Below are 22,028 nucleotides of genomic sequence, written 5' to 3' on the forward strand. Positions count from 1 at the left end.
AAGATTTTTCCATGATAATAAATGCGAATCTACATATCATTTTAATTGTGCATAGTTTCTGCTTTACAAATGTTCTACTTAGTTTTAAAAATGCTCTATGGAATGAATATTTAGCTTGTTTCCCAGATTCACTATTATAAGCTGTGCTTTAATAAATGTCTTTCTATTCATATTTTTGAAAAGTTTTCTCATGATTTCCTTAGAAACAGATTTGCTGGATCAGAGTCACGTTTTAAATTTTGATATGAATTGCCATTTTTCCTTCAGAAGAAGTAGGCTAATTTATAGACTTCTACCAGCATTTTGTAAGAGTGCTCATTTTTCTGCATTTTACTAACTCTTGATATTATAAATTTTGTAAATTGTTACCAATATAATAGGTAAAAAATATTTTCTTGTTTAGATTCGAATACCTGATTATTTATTGATGTATTGCATCTTTTCATATGCTTATTAATCTTGTGAATTTCTTTTGCTTTTCTAGTTCATGTCTTTTGACTATTTATTTTACTTTTTAGCAAAATGATACACATGCATAGTTTAAAAGTCCCACTATGACAAAAAGGGTTATTAGCCAAAAAAAAAAAAAAAACCCAAAACAAAAAACAAACATTTCTCTATCTTTTTTTCCCCTCCCATACCTGGTTTGCAAAGGTAACTATGCTCAAATTCTTAAGTGGTTTCTTCCAATAATTTAATTTATTTAATTTTATGTTTCTAAATTATATGCTTCTTTATTGCTTCTTCATTTTCTAGTTTCAGGAATTATTCTCAGTTTCCTACTAGGTAAGAGGAAGATTTAGCTCTTTCTCCACATTCACCACATTCTACCCCCTCTCTACAGACCCATGCAGTTCTCTTTTATCATTCTTCCAGTATAGATATATCATAAATCTGGGCTAAACTTATATTTACTTTTACATCATTATTATATAAATATTACCCACAACTCAGTAAGTATTGTACATAGTTTATATTTTCTTTTTGGTTCAAATTTTTGTTTTCCCTGAAGTTTATAAGTACCTCATTTGGGGGTTTGCTTAATTTTCTATGTACAAAAGTCTCTATGACCAAATTCTCTGCTGGAGTGATACAACTCTTAATGGTTTAAACACTTTAGGTGAACTTTAATTTCCTTTTTAAAAATATGTTTCCATCAACTTGCTCCAGTCTCAAGTAGTTGATATTTAACCTGCTGCTCTTCTGAAATTCCTTTTGCTGGTCCCTTGTGTTTCAGCCCATTTTCTTGGACCTCATTTCATCCTTTTCCCTTATTTTGCTATAGGACATAACTCCAATATAATACTGACAAAAAGTATGTGAAACCGTTTCACTTTTGAGAGCTTGTATTTCTAAAAGAGAGTTTTTTTTTTTAACTCTTGCATTTGATTGGGAATTTACTTGTATATATAATTCTAAGTTAGAAACCATTTTTTTCCCCCCTCAGAATTTTAAGGTATTTTTCTTCATGTTTATAGCACTCATGGTGGTGCTGGAGAGTCCAATGTTGTTCTGATTCTTGATGTGTTGTGTTTTTGTCTTTCTTCCTGGGAGTTTTCAGAATCTTTTCTTTATTCTTAAGACACTAAAATTTCATGATGTATTTTCAAGTCCTTTTCTATTACTTGGAGTAGCCTTTAAGTAAATTTGTGTCCATCAGTTTTAGGAAATTTTTTGTATTATTTCCTTTGTAGTTTCTTTCTGTTCTCCGTCTCTGTCTTTAAGACACGCACACTTTCTCACTCTCTCTGGAACTCTTATTGGTTAGATGTCTTAAATTGTTTCTCTAATTCCTCATAATGTTAGCTCCCATTATCTCTCATTAGTTTATTGTTCTTTTTTCTAGGAGTTTTTTTAGACTTTCTGGACCCTGAGACATTCCAATTTTTACTGGATGTTTTATTTTAGCTATCATATTACTATGTTCTAGTGGTTCTTTTTTATTCCCTTCATGTTCTTTTTTTATAATGTCCTTTTCTTTTTTTCTTCAAGAATCTCACGTCTTTTTGTTATGAAGGTATTATATTTTTAAGCTTTCTTTTTCTCCTTATGTTATTGCTTTCCTTCTGTGTTAATTTTGCTTTCTGTCTTTGATACTGGAGGCTTTCCACATGTATCTTGTGATCCTTATCTATATTTTGGAATCAGGCACTAGAATCTAATTGAAAGCCATGTGTAGGGGTAGAGCATTGGTATGCTTATAGAACAGTGGGCCATGAATAAGGCATCAGAGTCATACAGTTTCTTCTCTACACTAAGATTTTTAAAAATGTTATGACATCTCCCATTTGTATTGTCTCTTCTCTTATTATTTTTGTCTTCATGTCTAGACTTTGTCCCTCCTTTACTGCCATTATACTGGAATTCCAGAAGGTACCCAAGATAAATGTATACATTCAAGTTGTGACGCCTAACTACACCCATTTTTTCCCCATTAAGATGTTTGTCATTTTAATAATTCTCTGTATAGTAACAATATTTGTTTAAATATGTTTGATTTTATTCTCTTATTTTTATATGCTCTTAATTAATTTTATTTATAAAAAATTTTAATCCTTGTGTAGTTACATTTCTCAAGTGTATATCATGTTTAGAAAAAACAGAGGTGCCTGGGTGGCTTTATTGGTTAAACATCTGCCTGCAGCTCAGGTTATGATGTCATGATCCCAGGGTCCTGGGATCAAGCCCCATATCAGGCTCTCTGCTCAGCAGGGAGACTGCTTCCTCCTCTATCTGACTGTCTCTCTGCCTACTTGTAATCTCTGTCTGTCAAATAAATAAATAAAATCTTTAAAAAAAAAAGAAAGAAAACATTTTATGGGCATTTTTATAATCTGTGTAAAATTTAAGATTACATTGGGAGACAATTCACATTCTTAATTATTTGAGTCTTATCTAGAAACCTGAATATCTCAGAAGATATTCAAATTTTTATGCATGGTCTTCTTCATAGAAAACTGTATATTTCTTGGGGCACCTGGGTGGCTCAGAGGGTTAAGTCTCTGCCTTCGGCTCAGTTCATGATCCCGGGGTCCTGGGATCGAGCCCCGCGTCGGGCTCTCCACTCAGCAGAGAGCCTGCTTCCCTTCCTCTCTCTCTGCCTACCTCTCTGCCAACTTGTGACCTCTGTCTGTCAAATAAGTAAATAAAAATAAAAATAAAAAACCTGTATATTTCTTAATTTCATTCTAGCTATTGTTGCTATATATGAATACTATAGATTTTCATGTGTTAATCTCAAATTTGCTTACCTTTTTCTATCACTCTGTTATTTTCAAACAATTTTTGCTAATTCTTCCATATTTTAATTTCTTGTTCCATACTTTATTTCAGTTTCCACTATGTTCCAAAGTATTAGGCACTGAGGACATAATGTTAAATAAGAAGAGGGTAGGCCATGGGCCTACCCTTGGATAAATAATTACATCATTTGCAAATAATGATAATACTTTTTCCTTTCCAGTATATATTACTATTATTTATTTTTATTATTCTATTGCTTGACTAAGACCTCTAATCTAAAATTGAAAAACAGTAAAGATAAGCTTCATCTTTATCTTGTTTATAATTTGAAAAAATATTTGAATAAATTTTAGAACATTTGAATAAATTTCATCATTAGGTATAATGTTGGCTACTAAATTCTGGTTTTTAAAAAATTCATTGATGATTAAGAATTTTCCTTCTGTATTATATTTATGAAAGGTTTGTAACATAAATAGTGTTAAGTTTTATCAAAGTCCATTTAATTGCTAAATAATTAACTTGTTAAACCATCCTTGAACTAGTGGAATAAACCCCACTTGGTAATTAGAATATTCTATTTTTATCCTACTTGACATAATCCAATCATACTTCGGTTAAGATTCTTACATTTATAGAAATAAAAAAAATGATCTATGATTTTCTTTTGTGATCTTGTCTGATGTTTGATATCAGGATTACACTAACCTTAAAGTAAATGGGAAGTTTTTCAGAGCTCTTAATGTCAAGAAACATTTTTAAAAGCACAGTAAATTTCTCGCCTTTGAAAAGTTGGAAAGAATTCACAGACAAAATTAGTTAGATTTCTTTTATGATGTTCTGTTGACACCTGTTCAGTTTTTGATATATGAGTTTTGGTCTACTCATTTTTTGGTTTTTTAGAACCCATTTCCAAACTTTTTTCCTTTAAAGTCATCCATCTATTTTATCAAATGTGTTGGAATAAAGTAGCACTTATTATTTAATTGTGAGGTTTTTTTAAAAGATTTTATTTATTTATTTGACAGAGAGAAATCACAAGTCGATGGAGAGGCAGGCAGAGAGAGAGAGAGAGGGAAGCAGGCTCCCTGCTGAGCAGAGAGCCCCATGTGGGACTCGATCCCAGGACCCTGAGATCATGACCTGAGCCGAAGGCAGCGGCTTAACCCACTGAGCCACCCAGGCACCCTAATTGTGAGTTTTTAAGTGTCTTCTAGATCTGTGATTTGATCAGTCTTCTCATTCATTTATTTGTGTTTTAATCCTTTGGACCTTAGTTAAATTTTTTTAAGGGCTATTTACCGGGGTTATGCTTTTTAGTAGTAATATATACATTTTCAATGTCTATAATTCCTCGATCGATGGTATTTTTGGTAGAAAAGAGGTAGACACCTAGGTATGACTTTCTGTCTTACAAGTAAAAGCTAAGGTGTAACTATTTGAAGAGATGACAGAAAAAATCAAGATGTAATAGGAAATATGAAAGGATGTTTCTGATAGAGTTGATCAGAAACAAATAATTTGGGGTCAAATGCCCTTGTATCTGGGCAGAAGATGGCATTTACCAGATCGCATGTATGACTTGGTAGGACATATTATGTATGCTCACAGACACAGTATGCAAGACTTGACCAAAGCATTATTTCAGGTTTCTTATTGTATTGATGCAGAAACTAAGCCACAAAGACTTGAAAGACTTACTAAAGGTTGCACAGCATGCCAATAAGATTTTTGAGGACTACTTAGTCCAATAGAGTTCTTTACACTATACAACACTTTTTTTGTTGTTGTTGTTTTAAAAGAAAATATGTGGATGTAGGTCAAAGGAAGAAATGCAAGGAGGCACTTCCATAAATGCTTTATAAATATTGTTCTGATATGATGTCAGACTCCATCTTCATTTCCTAGGTGAAGAACCCCAACACCAAGAGATTAAAGAAGAACAAGTTATGATCCAAATCAAGTCTGATACTTCTTTGAATGGATTGCTTCCCCTGTCAGTATCTCAATAAAGAACCCTACTTCTTTCAAAAATCAGCAAATAGAAATGCTATGAAGAAACAAATTGGGAGAAATTGTCATTCTTGTAAGTATTCATGGAAAAGTTCTTTAGTTGTTGCTACTTTTTTACTTATTAAAATAGGAAAAATTTTTCCCCCTCTCTCTCTCTGCCTGCCTCTCTGCCTGCTTGTGATCTCTCTCTGTCAAATAAATAAATAAAATCTTTAAAAAAAAAGTAGGAAAAATTTTCAAAAATGATAATATGCAATGCTTGCAAGGGTCCAAGAAATTGGGCCTCATATACTATTATAAAATAATAATCATTGGAACAACAAATTAGCAAACTAAGGGAAAATGCTATATGCATGAAGGTATTTCTTGCAGTAGTATCTAATAAAAGACTTGAGCAATAGAATTAATCAGAGGAGAAGGTCTTAGGTAAATTGTGGCACACACGAGACTATTGTGTAGCTAATGAAAATATCATTATCATTAGGAATACAAACGTGAGACAATGCCCTTACTTCTTGGTCCTCACTTGTCTATACGTGGCTCAGTTGGCTCCATACACGCGGAAATCAGAGTGAAGGCCAGCTGGACTCTTATCTGGGGACTCTTGGAAGAATGTGCTTCCAGGCTTATTTAAGTTGTTGGCAGAATTTAGTTCTTGGCAGTTGTATGATGGGGCTTGCCATATTCTTGTTGGCTGTGGGCGGGGCTTCACTCTCATCTCCTAGAAACTTTCCTCAGATCCTTTCCTGTGGCTCCTTCTACCTCAATGTTGGAGACCCTCCCTTATGTTCTTCTCACACTTTAAATCTGATTTTCTCTTTTGCTACCAGCTGGAGAAAACTCGTTGCTTTTATGCGGTTTGTGTGATTAGGTTAGGTCCACATGCATAATCTCCCTATTTTAAGGTTAATGTCCGCAAATCCCTTTTGTCATGTCACTTAACATAATCATAGAAATCAAACTAAGGGGCAAGTAGGGTCCCGGGGTCCTCTTAGAATTCTACCTGCCACATCACAGATAGCCACAGCTGCCACACTCTCCCTTTAGGTCTTGTTTTAGTTGTTAACCTTTCAGCCAGATGTTTCCTGGAATCTATCTAAAATTTCATTTGTACCTATAATCCTCACCCAAGTGTCTACCCCATTTGTCTGTTTTCTTTCTCCTATATTTAGCACTTATCCTCTAACATACAATATCGTTTACTTATTTATGTTGTTGTTATCTGTCTCCTCCAGCACATGTAATCTCCATGAGATTGGGAACTTTGTTGTTCTTCGCTTATAGTCACTGCTAGGTTGGCGTTTGGACAATAGCAGACATTCAGCAAATATGCATGTATTGAGTGAATAAATAAATAATACAAAATTAACATATGATTACAATTACCTAAAAATATATGGCATCATGCTTTCTCCAGAGTTTGTTGTTTCATTTTTTTTTAATTTTTTATTTTTAAAAGATTTTATTTATTTATCTGACAGACAGAGATCACAAGTAGGCAGAGAGGCAGGCAGAGAGAGAGGAGGAAGCAGGCTCCCCACTGAGCAGAGAGCCTGATATGGGGCTCAATTCCAGGACCCTGGGATCATGACCCGAGCTGAAGGCAGAGGCTTTAACCCACTAAGCCACCCAGGTACCCCTGGAGTTAGTTGTTTTAGAAGGATCACTCTTGTTATGGGCTGCATGGAGTTAGCTTGTGGGTCTCTGTGACCCCCAAACTGAGAGGTTCTTTGCACCCTGGCAGCTATACCTAGTGGCTTGTAGTTCCCACCATAAAAACTAAACTAAACTAAAAGTATGAATGTGTGTAAACACAATTAAAATAGTTATTGTTAAGGTGGTGAGATTTTAGGAGCTTAAAAATCTATTTCCTAAACTTTGTGCTGTTGTAATAGTGACATAACAAAGAAAATGGCTGTTCTCTGGGGGGTGGAATCAGCCAAGTATGACATACCTAAGTAAGCAGTTTTGAGGTAATGCTAAGGACTCTGTGGCTCATCAGAGAGAAAAACATGCCAGAGGCAATGTGGTGGAGGAGAAAGAGCATGGGAAATGGAATCACAAAGACCTGGATTTGAGTCTTCTTTCTGGTATTTACCAGTTGTATGACTTGAAAAGTCACTTAACCCCTCTGAGCCTATTTCCTCACTATAGAAATGAGGACACTCAATACTTTCATCATTGGGCTGCTGTGAGGGTCATGTGAGATACTATTTCTATGACTTACCACAGAACAAATGCTCAGTCTTATTTTCTTTCACTTCATCTAGCCTATTCACCCTTTTGATTGCCAAGAGAAAGGCTGCTTATGCTATACCAACTGCCCTTATTCATTTAACCTATATTTAGTTACAGAGAAGGACTTTCTTGAGAGGGTAGAACAATTATTTGATGAAAGGAGTATCACCAAACTTAAAAAATAAAATTGGTTCATAATGATTGTAATTAGCCTAAAATGGCAGTAGCAGGAATTCCTATGTGGCTGTAAAGGATTTCTTGAGCTCCAAAAGACTTCCCTGTACTGTCATGTTATTGTATCTTGAAGTGTCTAAATAAAACTGCATTCTATATGGCAGGAGTTTCAATGTCAAATATTGGTCACTACCAGATCGAATGTTAAAATTTTACTTGAAATAGGGAACGATGTGTGTAAGTTCCGATCCTGTCAGTTTCTCATTATTTGACCTTGAGCCATTCACTTTACCTCTCTTGGCCTTCTGGTACATTCTGAGAATCTTTGCATGCATGAAAAATGACTCTCTGAAGTAAAGTAATTCCCTAATAAAAGTTATTATATTTTGAGCATCTAGTATATTCCAAGCACTGTGCTATATTCTTACATTATCTTCAACACTCAAAACAAGTCAAATAGCAGATGTCATTGTCTCCATTTTATCTATAAGGAAGTTGAGTCTCAAAGAGATGAAATAAATTCTCAAGAGAAACACAACTAAATGTTAGAGTCAATCTACTGCTGTAATCTGTTATTTGGAATTTGGATCATTCTTTTCAATACATGTACTCTCTCGCTGCTTTTTGGGTCAAAGAGGATTTGGCTCAACATTCTATGCTTTCATCTAAGTCCTCAGTTTTTAAAAATTAAGAAAAGTTGGTTTGCTCCTTGCTGTACCCCTGGTATCTAGTAATATACCTGTTACATAATAGGTGTTCAATAATTAACTTCTGAATAATGAATGAATGAATGAATGAACAATGTATAAGACCTAGACAGAGTCCTGTGTCTTGCTTCCTTTGACATATAGTAGTATTGGTCCTTTCTGTTATAAATCCATAGACTATATTATTACGATATCCTTGTTTCTACACTTTTATCTGCAGTTAATAAAAGAAAACATTGTGAAATGTTTTGTTGTGATTAAATACACAGTATCTATAGTTGCCCCCAAATCTGATCATTTTTCCCCAAATTCTGATAATCCCATTTTAAAAAAGTAAAGCTTAAGGTATGTCTTATGTTTTATGAACCTATTATTTCTTTCATCTTCCTTCCCTCTCTTAGAGTTCACAAATTAAAATATTAAATCTTACCATTTGTCTAAGAAAACTACTCGGGATAGACATTAAGTGCATTGTATATTTTTGTAGCATACTCCTTTTACTGAGACAAGATAGTATTTTATATCTTAATTCTCATAAAATTTCTAGCAGAATTTTAATGAATCATTATGGAAATGCTCTCAACCACAAGTATTTTTTTAAAAAAAGTTGCAATGTATAAACACTGCATAGACACCTGACCTAAATTATCTTTATTTAATTCCCCCCAAATCTATGAAGTAAGCATGAATAATTGAAATTTGTAAATCAGGAAGCCAAGACTAAAAGAACTACATATATGCCCAGGGTGACCCATTTGGTTAAGTAGTAGAGCCAGGTTTCAGAGGCAGACCTCTGAGTCTAAAGATAATGTTTTTAATGAATATATATTCATTGTCTAAAATATAACTTTTCTAGACCAAGAAACACCTCATGTGTTCTGTGATGACTTCACCTGTTTTTTACTTCAATTTTCTTGTTTTAGTTGAATTAGTCTAAGTTATGCTGCAGTAACAAACAACATCAGTAATTTCACTTTTGTACTTATGTATCAAAATAGGTTTGCACTGACTGGAAGATCAGGATGGAAATCCATGCACAGACAATTAACTCTTTCAAACTCAAAATGATACATATCATTTCTGTCAACATGTCATGGCCAAAGCAAATTACATGGCTAAGCCTAACTGTAAAGAGTAGGATTTACAATCTTCTAATGTATCCAGAAGGAGAGAAGAATCTATCAGTGAACCATGACAGTGTCTTCACAAATCCATGTTTTTTCTGCCCTTGTCAGAGTTGAAAATATTCTCCTTCATAGGAACAAAATATGGATTGTGAAGTTCAGTTTTCATTAAAAATTATACCATCATTTATTTTCATATAAAATTTTCTGCCATTAGTTCCAGTACTTCCTTCTTGCATTTTACAAACCTAAGTAAGCCCTTTTGGTTGTCCTTCATACTTATTCTAAGAATCATATAAATCTAATTATTTTTTTATGATCAGTTGGTCACCTTCATTGTTTATCTCTTTTATTCATATCCTTTAAAACTGCACTCATTAGAGCTTCTTGTGCAGTTATGCTGACCTCACGAAATTGTCCCCACTTTTTTCCAGCATTGTGAAAACTTACTGTTATAAAGTCGTAATTCCAATTTTGTGTGCCTGATGTCCCTGGAGATTTCTTATTTTGAAGATTAAAGATGCTTTGAAAAGAAGGATGCAGAATGTTTATTCCTCCCCTACCTTTAATAGCAAGCTCTTGGAGATGTGCAAAATAAAGGAGTTTGAAGAAAAAGGAAAAGAAAAGAAAGAAACTTTCAAGAAAGAGGAACCCAACACAGAGAAGTGGTGAAGCAGAGTCACAAGATGACAGGTACAAAGGACATCTAGAGAGAAGCCAGCTCAGATTGTAGCAGGAGGATGGAGAATAGAGATCTCTGGGAAAGAAGTTCTCCTGACAGTCTGATCTATTTGAAAAATGCACAGGATGGGGCACATGGGTGGCTCAGTGGGTTAAAGCCTCTGCCTTCGGCTCAGGACATGATCCCAGGGTCCTGGGATCGAGCCCCGAGTTGGGCTCTTTGCTCAACGGAGAGCCTGCTTCCCTTCCTCTCTTTATGCTTGCCTCTCTGCCTACTTGTGACCTCTGTCTGTCAAATAAATAAATAAAATATTAAAAAAAAAAAAAAGAAAAGTGCACAGGTGATCAATCTGATGGAAGAACCAAGGATAGGTACATTAGTTACTCATGTCGAAAGTTTCCTTCCTATTCTAGGAAGAATAAATATGTTGTGAAAAAATGGAACTATACCTGTTGAACTTGGCTCTACTATGTAAACTCTTTAAACAATAACTTAAGTTCTGATATTAATTAAATGAATTTAGACATAGTAGTGATAAATTATGTTTAAATAGCACCCATTCTGCATGCCTTTAAAAAAAATAAGTTTTATTTTTAAGTAATCTCTACATGTAATGTGGGGCTCAAACTCACAACCACGAGATCAAGAGTCACATGCTCCACTGATCAAGCAAATCAAGCATGCATGCCTTTTGCATTGCATTTTGAGATGTGGCTTGAAGAGTTGGAGATAATCTTGCCTCCTCTAGAGTGTAGGCTCTCCCTGTCACCTGTGTTAACTAATGTAATGTGGTACAAGTGATGCTGGAGCTTTGGGGGGCTGGACTTAAAGGGACCTTCTAGCTTCCATTTGCAATATTTTGGAGTGCTTCCTTTTAGAAGGCTGCCTTGCAGCTCCCATGCTCTCAGAAAGTCCAAGTGAGATATGTGGAGAAGAACTAAGAACTCTGATGGAAGCCCTGACTATCTCCAGCTCCCAGTCAGGCCCCTGCTGAATGCAGACACACGAGTGAAGCCAAGTAAGACCCCCCAGAAGTACCACCCAGCAAATACAGAGAAGCACGAGTAATAAATCATTATTTCCTTACACCACCAATTTTGGGGTGATTCATTATCCCCAAATAGAACGCTGAAGCAATATCTCCATTGTGAGGATAGAAGAAGTGGGGTGATACAAGAGAGCTAGCTCATCAATGAAAATGCCAGGAAATTAATAAATAATACCTTCAAAAGACAAATCAAGAAAAAGAGCACTGTAAGTATATTATGAAAGGTGTGGAGATAGAATCAGTAGAAACAACTAAAGCATTTCAGGTTGTTGCCTGGGGCCAGACTGTGGGGTGGGCCAGGGGAATACAGTTTTTCATTATAGACCTTGTAGTGGTATTTGATTTTTAAAATGTGAACATGAATTGCTTTAATAAAAGTAAAATTTATATATTTTTAAATTGTCCTTGGGATATCAGTTATATGAAGGTAGAGCATGTGAAGGCCTCAGGGTCTGGCAGATGAATGAGGAGACAGCTCTAATTTGGTCCATGGCTCTCGTTGACCTTCTGGCCCCTAAAGGTTTGTCCTCTCTTCTAGCCCTCCTTTTTCTGTTTCTGTTCTTGGAGACTAGTTCAAAATGAGGGTGTATTTTATCATACAGGTGAAGACTCGCAAGTAACTTAGAAGAAAGAAAAAAAACCAAGGGGCAGCAATGAACTGCCCCTTTTGTCTTCAACTAATTTCTATCATGACCCCATGTTTTAGAAGAAAACGCAGAGAGAAAAAGCCCAGAAGCCCTTCAACTTCTAAAACCTGAAACAAAAGAATAGTATCTTTAGGTTACTGGCTCTGCAAATCTCTAAATAGCCCCAACTCTGTGTAACCTGATTGACAGACAACACTTGTGTTCTTTGGGCCCCTTCTTTTTGTGACTGTGAATCTCAAAAGAACTTGGGGTTCCTCCAGTAATACATGTAGAAATAGCTCTGGAAAATCTTCTTATTTTCATTTCCTCCATCTTTCCTTTTAAAATTCTTAAGCCATTCTTTGGCCTATTAGATGGCTTGCTTCAAGCCATCCATTATTTCTTAGAGGAACACTGTCTATGGCTTCAGCTACACAGTTCTGACAACTGGACTACTTAGTTGGTTCAGGCTTTTAAAAAAAATCAATCAAAGCAGCTGTTTGGCAAAACGTACTGAATGATTCTCTCATTTTTCAGCAAGCTGTTGTGGAATTGTATCACATCAACTCAAGGGTTCTCTCATTCTCCCAAATATCTCTGCACTCTTTTATGGGCTTTCCTTTTTCCATCCTATCCTTGCCCAGCCTCCAGCTTAATTTGCCTTCAAAGGAAGCCCCACAGGATTATGCTTTCTGGTTGGGTGATTCCAGTAATGAAGGTGGAGCTATTCTTGGGGAATGGATCAAAGAATATTTGTATGGTCAATTTGTATGCAAAAATGTTAAGATGGAAGGGCCAAGTGAAGGCACTGCCTTTGCTTTCTCTACCCTTGCCAGCACTAGTCACTGAGTCCATCCTTGGCCCATCTGACATCATCCCAGCTTGTTCCAGGCCCACTGGACTTGGAATCAGATCTTATGCTCACAGGCCATTCTCTAGTCTGTCAAGCGTAGCAATAACAAAAGTAAACGCTAACTGTTGAGCTTCTGCTGTGGGTCCAGTGCTCAACTGGCTCCTTCTTGCCAATCCTTCCACCAATCCTGTACGTTGGGTGTGATTATTCCCATTTTACAGATAAGCTTACATACTGGCTCAAGGCCACATAACTAGTCACAGGTAGAGATAGGATTTTCATCCATATCTTTCTGACCACAAACCTCAGTCTACTTTGTCACATTGCTCTGGTTATTACTGGCTTTTTGGGCCCTACAACTGTGCTCATACTATTGTGTAGACCTTAAGTAGGTAGTCCAAAATAGCTTAGCTCTGTGCTCCATTGAGTCTCTCTTTCTAGGGGCTTCTCACTGCTACTCTATTTTTAATGGATTAAACTCCCTTGAAGGAGACATTTATCTGAATCTGGCCCATTCATTTAAATCTATTCCTTGAATGCCTGGCTGCTTCGGTAGAGGCCAGGCTAGAGAACAGTCAGTTCTCTCATCCCCCATTGCCAGGTCTCATCTGCTGCCCAAGACCTCAACCCTTAAAAATACAAACATTTAAAAATAAAAAAAGATGATGATTATATTCATTATTTACTCATGTCATCACATTCTAAGCACTGTGCTATACTTTGCGTGGGACAGAAAGACAAATACTGTCCTCAAGGAGCAACTGTGTATTCGAAGTGGTTCATAAGTATAGGTACTTAGTATTAGTACTTAGTAGGTACTTAGTATTACACTAGTAATAGGAACTGTGGGTATAAGCACCTTTGTAACTCTTACCATGTTCTAGACACTTTACAAAGCTTACTTCACTTTGTCCTCCCAACAGCCCGGCAAGGTAGATTTGTATTATCCCATTTTAAAAGAATAAAGTTGCAATATGTAGGTAAGGTTATAAACCCACTTTGGCTTCAGATCCAAGCATTAAACACTCCTGGGTTTCATGAACATACTGCACAGGTTGCTGGACGATAGGTCACAGGAATGAAGAGGAGAGGAAAATACCACCCAGCTGTGTAAAGCTATGATGGCTTCCTGCAGGAAGCAGCACTTGAGTTAGGCTCTGAAGGACTGGTAATACTGGGCTCCAGAGGGTAAGTATGCAAGAAGGGCCTTTCAAAGGAGAGGGAAGCAGTCAGCTGGTTGTTCATGGGCTGTGTGGCTGAGGCCCCAGACTGCCTCCTGTCTGAATTGTTACATGAGTCATCGGCCTAGCACTGAACACCTGGCACTGTGCCAGAGTGGGTGGCTTTTTTGTTCATAGTCTAAATATGTCTTTGGGAAAAATACCTTTATCCCTCTTTAGCAGGATGCCTGGTTTCTCTCCTGGTTTATTGTCACCTGTGAGATGATGGAGTCCTTCCTTCAAGAACGTCAGTCGGAAAGGACCTTGAATGAGGACATTGACACAGAAGGGAGAGTAGCTATGAGCCACACCAGAGGGGTGGATTCACTGCCCAGCCTAGGGAAATGCTTTCAGTGTTGCTCCACCCCAACAATTGTTCCTAATGGGGGACAGATGGTAGCAGGCTATTTAACCTCAGTGCATTTCCCGAATGTGACATGTCTCTGCCTGTTGATGACTGAACTGAGAGGGCTGGGGAGAAAACCAAGGATAGAATCCTCACCCTCTGCACCTTTCACATGCCCCATCTGCTCCCAGAGAAAGGTCATCGTAATGATGAGTTTGTTACCCCATGTTTTCTACTGAGGGGCAGCTCTGAAAAAATCTTGAGGGGAAGTCTAATCTTCACCACACACAGCAATGGCCTTGACCACAAACAAAAATTTGTGGAGATTCCTGGATTTTCCTAATATTCTAACAATAAATCCTTTTCAACCCAATCTCACTGCTCATGTAGCATCATCTTGACTAAACTTTTTATTCACATCATCTGCTTTCTCCCCTCCACATGTGTCATCATGGGTGGCCTTTTCTAGTTGCAGTCACAACGGTTTCTTGTTATTTTTCTCCTTTCTTTTTTTGTTTTGTTTTGCTGAGGTATTGCTTGCCTACTCCTGATATTAGGAATGTACCTGTCCTTTCTCTTTCTTAAGTCTGAACTCCAGCCTCACTGATTATATTCATTGTGTTCCAAAATAATGAGTCCCTTGATTTGGCAGATGAATTTTAATGTGATTTCTTTTCCTCAAGAGATACCTGCAGAATCCTTAAAACAAGAAGACTCAAAGTCCTTTAGTTTCACAAATGAATTTTTACACTACTTCTCTGTCCATGTACATATGTGTATATTTCACTTTCTTTTATTCCATTTTGGTTGTGTATCTCAGTGGTTGAGGCAAAACCTGGTGCATGACTCTGCAAGTTCTAGGAGTCTAGGTCAGGCACATGGAAAGAAGGTGTATTGTTCTGAGGTGAACAGTGTCCTTTCTTCTGTGGTATAATGAGGCATGGAGCAGAATTTCTCAATAAAATTCTAATGCCAATAGGAGAAAACAATTTTTAAAAAGGTGGGGGGGGGATGAGAAATATCCTGTTACAGAATGCCACATGCAAAAATTCTCTGATGGTCTTAAAGAGTCGACTGATTGAAGAGTTCCATAGGATGGTATGAAATCATCATTCATTACACTGGGTGATGTATGCTCCCATGACTTGTGGTAGTAGTTCAGGTGTGTCTTTCCCACTGTCTTTCACCCCCAACTTTCCTCTTTATTTTTATAAGGCTGCTATTATATAGCTTTTTCCTAAAGAATACTAAGCCATTTTTTCCAAATGCACTAGACTCTAGGCAAAGAGCATCTTTGAACTTCTGGTAGTGTCACCGGATATTTGTTGGTGTGCTGGTTGAATTAGTGTGCAGCTTTGAATTTTCTTTCCAGTGAAGTAAGGTTTTAAGGCTCTTGCAGATTCTCTTAATCTTTTGCAACACATGAATGATCCTTCCATTCTAAAGGCCACATGGTTGATTTGGTAATTTCTATAGATCTGTCTCTCACTGGTTTGCTTTTGTCTGCTCATTCCTTTTCTGTTAGTTAATTATTTCATGAGATTTTGCTCTACCTTATTTACCATCCCCAATTCAGGCCATCTCTTATTCTTTTCCTCAACGTTAGAGCTTTACAGCCTAGCTTCCAAGAGCCTGGGGTTTCATCTCTACATATTGCACACCATTTCCCCTGTTGTTAACTGAAGCAGAGACTAGGAATTATGTAATTCCACACTCCATTGGTCATTTGTAGGCTTGGCTTTATGAGGATTTTGTCTCTGAAGACCTCATTCCATGAGAACTATGGTATCTGAAAGATGGGAGAGGAGAAATGCAGGTCACTGACTGGAGTGAGAACCTATCTGCTATTAGTTCTTTACATCCATTAGTTTGGTTGGAAAATGTTTTTTAGAATTCTATGCAGGAAGACTTTGTGTATGTGTGTGTGTTAATTACATGAACTCCATATTTTAATAATAATATACTGAGGGCTTTTAAAATATTTCAGCATTGTTTTTATCATAAAAGACTTTGAGATTTTTATTGTTTAGAATTTGGCATTTTTATTTTAACTTTTTTGTTAAACTGTAACTTTTAAACTCACAATTTTGATTCAGATTTGAATATAATCAGTTAAGCTAATTCTAATATATTTTGCAAACTCAAGGCTAATAAAACATTTTTAAAAAGCAACTGAAGATATCTTTTGAGCACCTGTATTCAAAAATTTACTGATTCTTGGGGCGCCTGGGTGGCTCAGTGGGTTTAGCCGCTGCCTTCGGCTCAGGTCATGATCTCAGGGTCCTGGGATCGAGCCCCGCATCAGGCTCTCTGCTCAGCAGGGGGTCTGCTTCCCTTCCTTTCTCTCTGCCTGTCTCTCTGCCTACTTGTGATCTCTCTCTGTCAAATAAATAAATAAAATCTTTAAAAAAAAAAAAATTTACTGATTCCTCCCTGGAAACTTTAGCCAAAATATCATAATTAAAGAGATAATAAATCACATGTGGAGTTCAGGAAATCTCAAACCTCCATATTTCCAGTCCTTCCATCTTCTAATTCATCTTTTTTCTTTTTATTGCTGCCTTAATGCTCTTTCTAAAATATATCTGAAATCAAGTGGTTTCCCTGATCAAAAGTCTTTAGTGACCTCATGTAATTTCATAAATTAAGTTCAAATTCCAAGAATTGACAGTGCAAAATCACCACAATGTGTTTTCAACTTCCCTTAAACTCATATTTTTTCCATTTGCTTTCTCCCTCTCTTCCTCTCTCCCTCCTTCCCTTCATCACATCCTTCCTCCCTTCCTTCCAGAGTATTATGCATTCACCAAAGTAGTAAATACCAGACAAAGGGGAATGAGTCATTCCTCAAAGACCGCCAATCCACAGTCTTCTGAAAAGGTCCATTATACATTCTATAGATACTCTGGTCTTGTTGTCTTTGGTCCACTGTGTTCCCACCACTCACTCCACTCTGCCTTTTCTTCACCTCAAATACCATCTCCATCATCATCTCTCCCCTCTCTACTCCCTTCATCCAAACTCATCTCCTTACTGAACATTCCTCAACCTAAGGTGTCCACCACCTTCTTTGTGCTTCCTACAATATAGCTTTCCTTCGTTGGAAATTTTTTCTGATTGTGAAAGCAATACATACTCATATACTCATTCTATAAGACTCCAAGAATGGAGATAATTGTAAAAAGAAAATACGATACATGGTTTAGTATACAAGGTATTCACTGGGAATCTGGATGTTCAGCTTCTAATTTCATTTCTGCTTCTTAGGAGCTGGGAGTCATTGAGTGAGGCACTTATCCACTGTAGGTCTCATATTTTTCTCTTCAAAAAGGTGAGAACTGAGTTTCTTGGTTTTTTAGAACCATTCTGGTTATAGAATTCAACGTCTAATTTCCATGTCTATAAATGTGTATTGTGTCTTGTCTCCTACATTGGGCAATGATGTGTTCTTCATTGTTCCACCTAGTCACTTGACCCAGAGTGGGTCTTCTAGCCATCTTGGAAGAACAGAGGCATGTGTCAAGAGTCTCAGAATTTTATCTCCAGTATACTCAATTTGTCATAATTTTCAGCCATTGTATCAAATTAGTTACCTATCTTATTTAATGGTGAAGCATGTTGGGCTTGAGTTTCGTTATTAGTTGTAGGATTTATTAAACTATGTCTGTCTGTACTATTTTTGCCTTTCTCCCCCCTTCTAACTTAAAATGATAGCACCAAGCAAAATGTTAGAATTCTATCCACTCAACACTATAAACATTATTTAAATTAAGTTTGTTCAAATGCATGAGTCTGAATTTAATGCTACCCCACTTCTAAAACTTGAAAAGTTTTTTTTCTTTTCTTTTCTAGCTAGAACTGTGATTTGAAGAATTGAGAAAAAGTTAAAATCAGGAAGGTAGCAACTTTATCATAAGATTCTTAGCAGCAGGATTGGAAAGCTGGATTGGGATGTAGATTTATAACTCCATATAGTTTTTATAACTCCATATAGTTCATATAACTCCACTTTTATAGAGTTTCTACATATTTTTTTCCATAGCAGATCTCCTCTTTCCTAAATATGGTATCCAGGAAGCTCTTCCTAAGTATTTGCTACTTAATTACCCAACAGAGCAGTTCCTGAATCTTTATATAGGCAACCGTTGGATGTTTTTGTTTCCTTTGGACTTCCCAGTGTGGGGAATGGGCTGAGATAGAACTAGAAAGCTAGTCTTGGGAATGTCACTTGTTGACTAGGTGAAGGTGACCAAGTGGAAACTTCCCTGTGACTCCATTTTCAGCACTTTAAATTGAATTGCCTTCTTTCCAGATTGTTGTAAAGATAAATAAGTTGTTATGAGAATACCTTTTGAAATTTGCAAAGTCCCCTAGGAAGTGGCAGAGGTAAGCTCCTAGCTAAATAACCCCAGGGTTCATGGGCAAGTTGCCATGTCTCATGTAAAATCTGTTTCTTTGCTGGAGATAAATAGAGTTCAGGGATCCATCCACTTTTTACTTTGCTTTAGCACTATGGTAATATTAACATATAAGCAGAACTTCTACATTGATATAGTAGTTGCTCTCATCTACTGTTTCCTGTTACTTCCTGTTACTTCCATTTCTCTGTGCCCCCTAGAAATGGGTTAAAATTATTTGATTAGCATTTTATGCTCATGGCAATTAGCACTTTTATAGAGTACAAGCATGTAAGCACCCCCACAAAATGAGGTCCCTTTTAACATGGTAGTATCTCTTGTTCCAGAGAGATGACAAAACAAGTAAACAAAAAAGCATTTGTTACTGTCAAAATGTGGGAGAAGACAAAATAAGATACCATAGGAAATCAATTGCCTATAGTGTGAAACACCACCCTCTTGTTTGCTGTCTTAAAGGATAAAAATACATCACACATGATATTTCCTCCCCTCATCAGAATAGAATCAAGCCAGTTAAGAAGGGAAACTCTGAGTGTTATAACCTTTTTTTAGTTTTATTGAGATATAATTGACCTATAACATTCTATTAGTTTAAGTTGTACAACCTAATGATTTAATATGTGTGTATTGTAAAATGATCTCTACTGTGAGTTTAGTTAACATCTATCATCTCACATAGTTACAGATTTTTCTTTCTTTTTTTTCTGGTGAGGACTTTTGAAATCTACTTGCCTAGCAACTTTCAAATATACAATGCAGTATTGTTAACTGTAGCTGAGCGTCATCTTCTGAACTGGTCTGCCAATATCATGTTAGATTATGCCACCTGCTCCCTTCCAACTATTTCTTAACCAGAAGCTTCTGAGGCAAAGCAACTGTTTTCTGCTAATGTAGCATATCCTTGGCATAAACTCTGTGTTTGAAATAGCGGTGTACTTAGGTCAAATGGGTTGATATGTTTGAGTTGCTGAATTTTTATTATATTCTAAAATATATGGATAATAGCTCACATAAATGTTTTTCCATATGTATTATCTTATTCATTTTTATGGAATGGGATTCCAAAACTGAGCTCCAGAGAGGTCAAGTCATTTGCCCAAGGTCATGTAACCATTGGAGAATTGAGTTGTGACTTGCTCTTAAGCCCCAACCAACACCCCCCTTTGCTTTTTGCTGTTCCGAATCATTTTCCTTCATCTCTTAGCAGTAGCAACTTTCCTTTCATCAACACTCCTGGAATTCTTCTTCCTGGACCACATTACTTCTCACTTTGAAGGAGGAAATTCTGTCAGTGATGTGGGAGAATCTGTAAATGTCACAGCAGCTGGTCATGTATGGTGCTTACAGAAATAATAGGAAGAAACAGTGTTAAAAAAAAAAAAAGTCACAGTGGCTCTCTATTTAAACTCTACCATTGAGACCATGAAGTAAGTTTGTAAATTCCCAGCTTATTTCCTAGTGCAAGAAACAACATCTTTGGGAATGTTGCTGTCCTTCGTGCCTTTCATGGGGAACAGTGAGACATTTCAAATCTAATTATCTGACAGATTCAGGCCTCCTCAAAGAAGGAGAACAAAGGCAATTTATGTGGGAGGAAAACATGAGTCAGTTTGCTCTCTGAATAAAAGATGCAAGAACACCAAACTGTAAGTCCCAGGTAGACCTGTTTCTCCTCAGTTCAGAAGCTGCTTCCTGACTCACTATACACTGGAAAAAAATATTTTATGGAGGACAACTGTATAGACCATTTCCACTGGACACATGTAACTTTTGGACCCTCTCATGAGTCTACCATGGATGGAAGCTTGTCCTGGTTTCTTAGACCTTCTACCTTTGCAGACCATCAAATAGCTGTTATTTTACGGGGATCAGTATAGTGTCAATATGGCATCTAAGAGATAGAAGGGGCCAAATATAGGCAGTTCTATGTGAAGGACTGTAAATGAATGTCAGTTGGGTTAAATTAAGCTCTAGCCATGGGTCGGCTGCAAAGCTGTGTAATTTTTTAATCCATAGTCTTTTTTCTAATTTGCATAACTATTTTCCTCTAAGGTTGATAGAATAAAGACCAACCTAGATCTGGCTTAACTGAAGCCATAACTGAATTGCTTTATTGCTTTGTGTAATTTAGCTTCCCAATCAGTCTGAGCCAGTTCCTGTGTGAACCAGTTTTGAAGGCAACTGATTCTCATGGAGCATTAGTGGCGGGTCCACTAATTTTGCTTGGCTTTACATTGGCTGTTAGCTAAGGGATGAAGGGTTATTTGCATGTTTCATTTTCAGACAAGCATTTTCTATATACCTGGAAAATAACTAGCCACCTGGGACACTATAGTAGACTAGATAAAAAGACCACTCCATTTGGAGTCAGACAGACTAGGGTTTGAATTTACATCATCGCTGTGTTGCATTGGGCAAGTTACTTCAGTTCTCTGGGGCTCACTTGACTTACCTGCAACTTGAGGGTGACAGAACCTAGCGCACTGAGTTGTTGCGAAGGTTAAATCAGATAATGTTTGCTAAGTGCTCTGGAGATCCTGGATGGTCAGCAAGAAGGAGGGAGGGGCAAGAATTGAGGAGGAGAGCTCTGAGACACATGGCCCATTAACCAAACATGTAATATCAGAGCGCAAAGAAGACAAGGAAAGGGCGAGTGGTCAAGATGTTTCCAGGCATTATGACCCCTAAATAAAGGCTTTGATGAGGGAAAACGCTAACTACAACTGAAGACAACAGCTTTTCCAAGATGGCCTCATTAAATGTTTAATTGGGTGAGAATATTTTGTGGGTTTCCACACATTGCCGGGAACCTTATGCAGTATCTTATTCTTTCTCTAAATGTCTTTGTCACTATGCAGAGACACAGACTCGGGGCTTGCTGGAAAATCTACCTGCTGGTTCTGACAGAGAACACACACTGATTACCGAGGTTAAAGTATTTGCTTTGCTTTGTGTCTCTTTTAGGATCATCTCTCTTGCTTTCCCTGAGAGGGGGTTAGGAACAGTGAGTGAAATGATTTACCGGGAAGATAAGTGAAGGAGGCTTCAGGTGATCTGCGAAGCTGGAGGTCACTAAGAGGTCAGGCTTAAGGGCTGCATTCCAGAGAGCTAATGGTGGGTGAATTGGGTTGTTCTTATTTCACCCAAGAGGTAATTGTCCCCCAAAATGCACTGCCTGCAATATTTCAGATTGTCTTGATTATATACGAACTCACATATATTGTATTCTCTTCCATGAGTGGCCCTGGCCTAGGGAAGTCCTGTGGGGAATGCCAAGGAAGCACAAGATGTGGTCTCTGCTCTCAAAGAGCTTATTTAGCTAAAGAGAGAGGACAG

The 22,028-nt window shown here is 37.0% G+C and overlaps 1 protein-coding gene across 2 annotated transcripts in view; it reads left to right on the top strand.

The window, feature by feature from the left end:
• Positions 1–22,028, top strand: part of LOC309846252 (uncharacterized protein) — a 543,217-nt gene that overhangs the window by 377,511 nt on the left and 143,678 nt on the right. The window contains exons 5-6 of one of the 2 annotated variants that reach the window (XR_014301811.1): positions 5,152–5,329; positions 9,934–10,813. Coding sequence is in view for 1 of the 2 variants with exons in the window: in XM_082695118.1 (XP_082551244.1) it covers positions 5,152–5,196 (45 nt within the window). In the remaining variant the exon portion in view is untranslated. Of the gene's footprint in view, positions 1–5,151; positions 5,330–9,933; positions 10,814–22,028 lie in introns of those variants that run through there. The other variant, XM_082695118.1, reaches the window with a different exon arrangement.

This window comes from Mustela nivalis (genome assembly GCF_964662115.1).
Source record: "Mustela nivalis genome assembly, chromosome: 13".
Classification (NCBI taxonomy): domain Eukaryota; kingdom Metazoa; phylum Chordata; class Mammalia; order Carnivora; family Mustelidae; genus Mustela; species Mustela nivalis.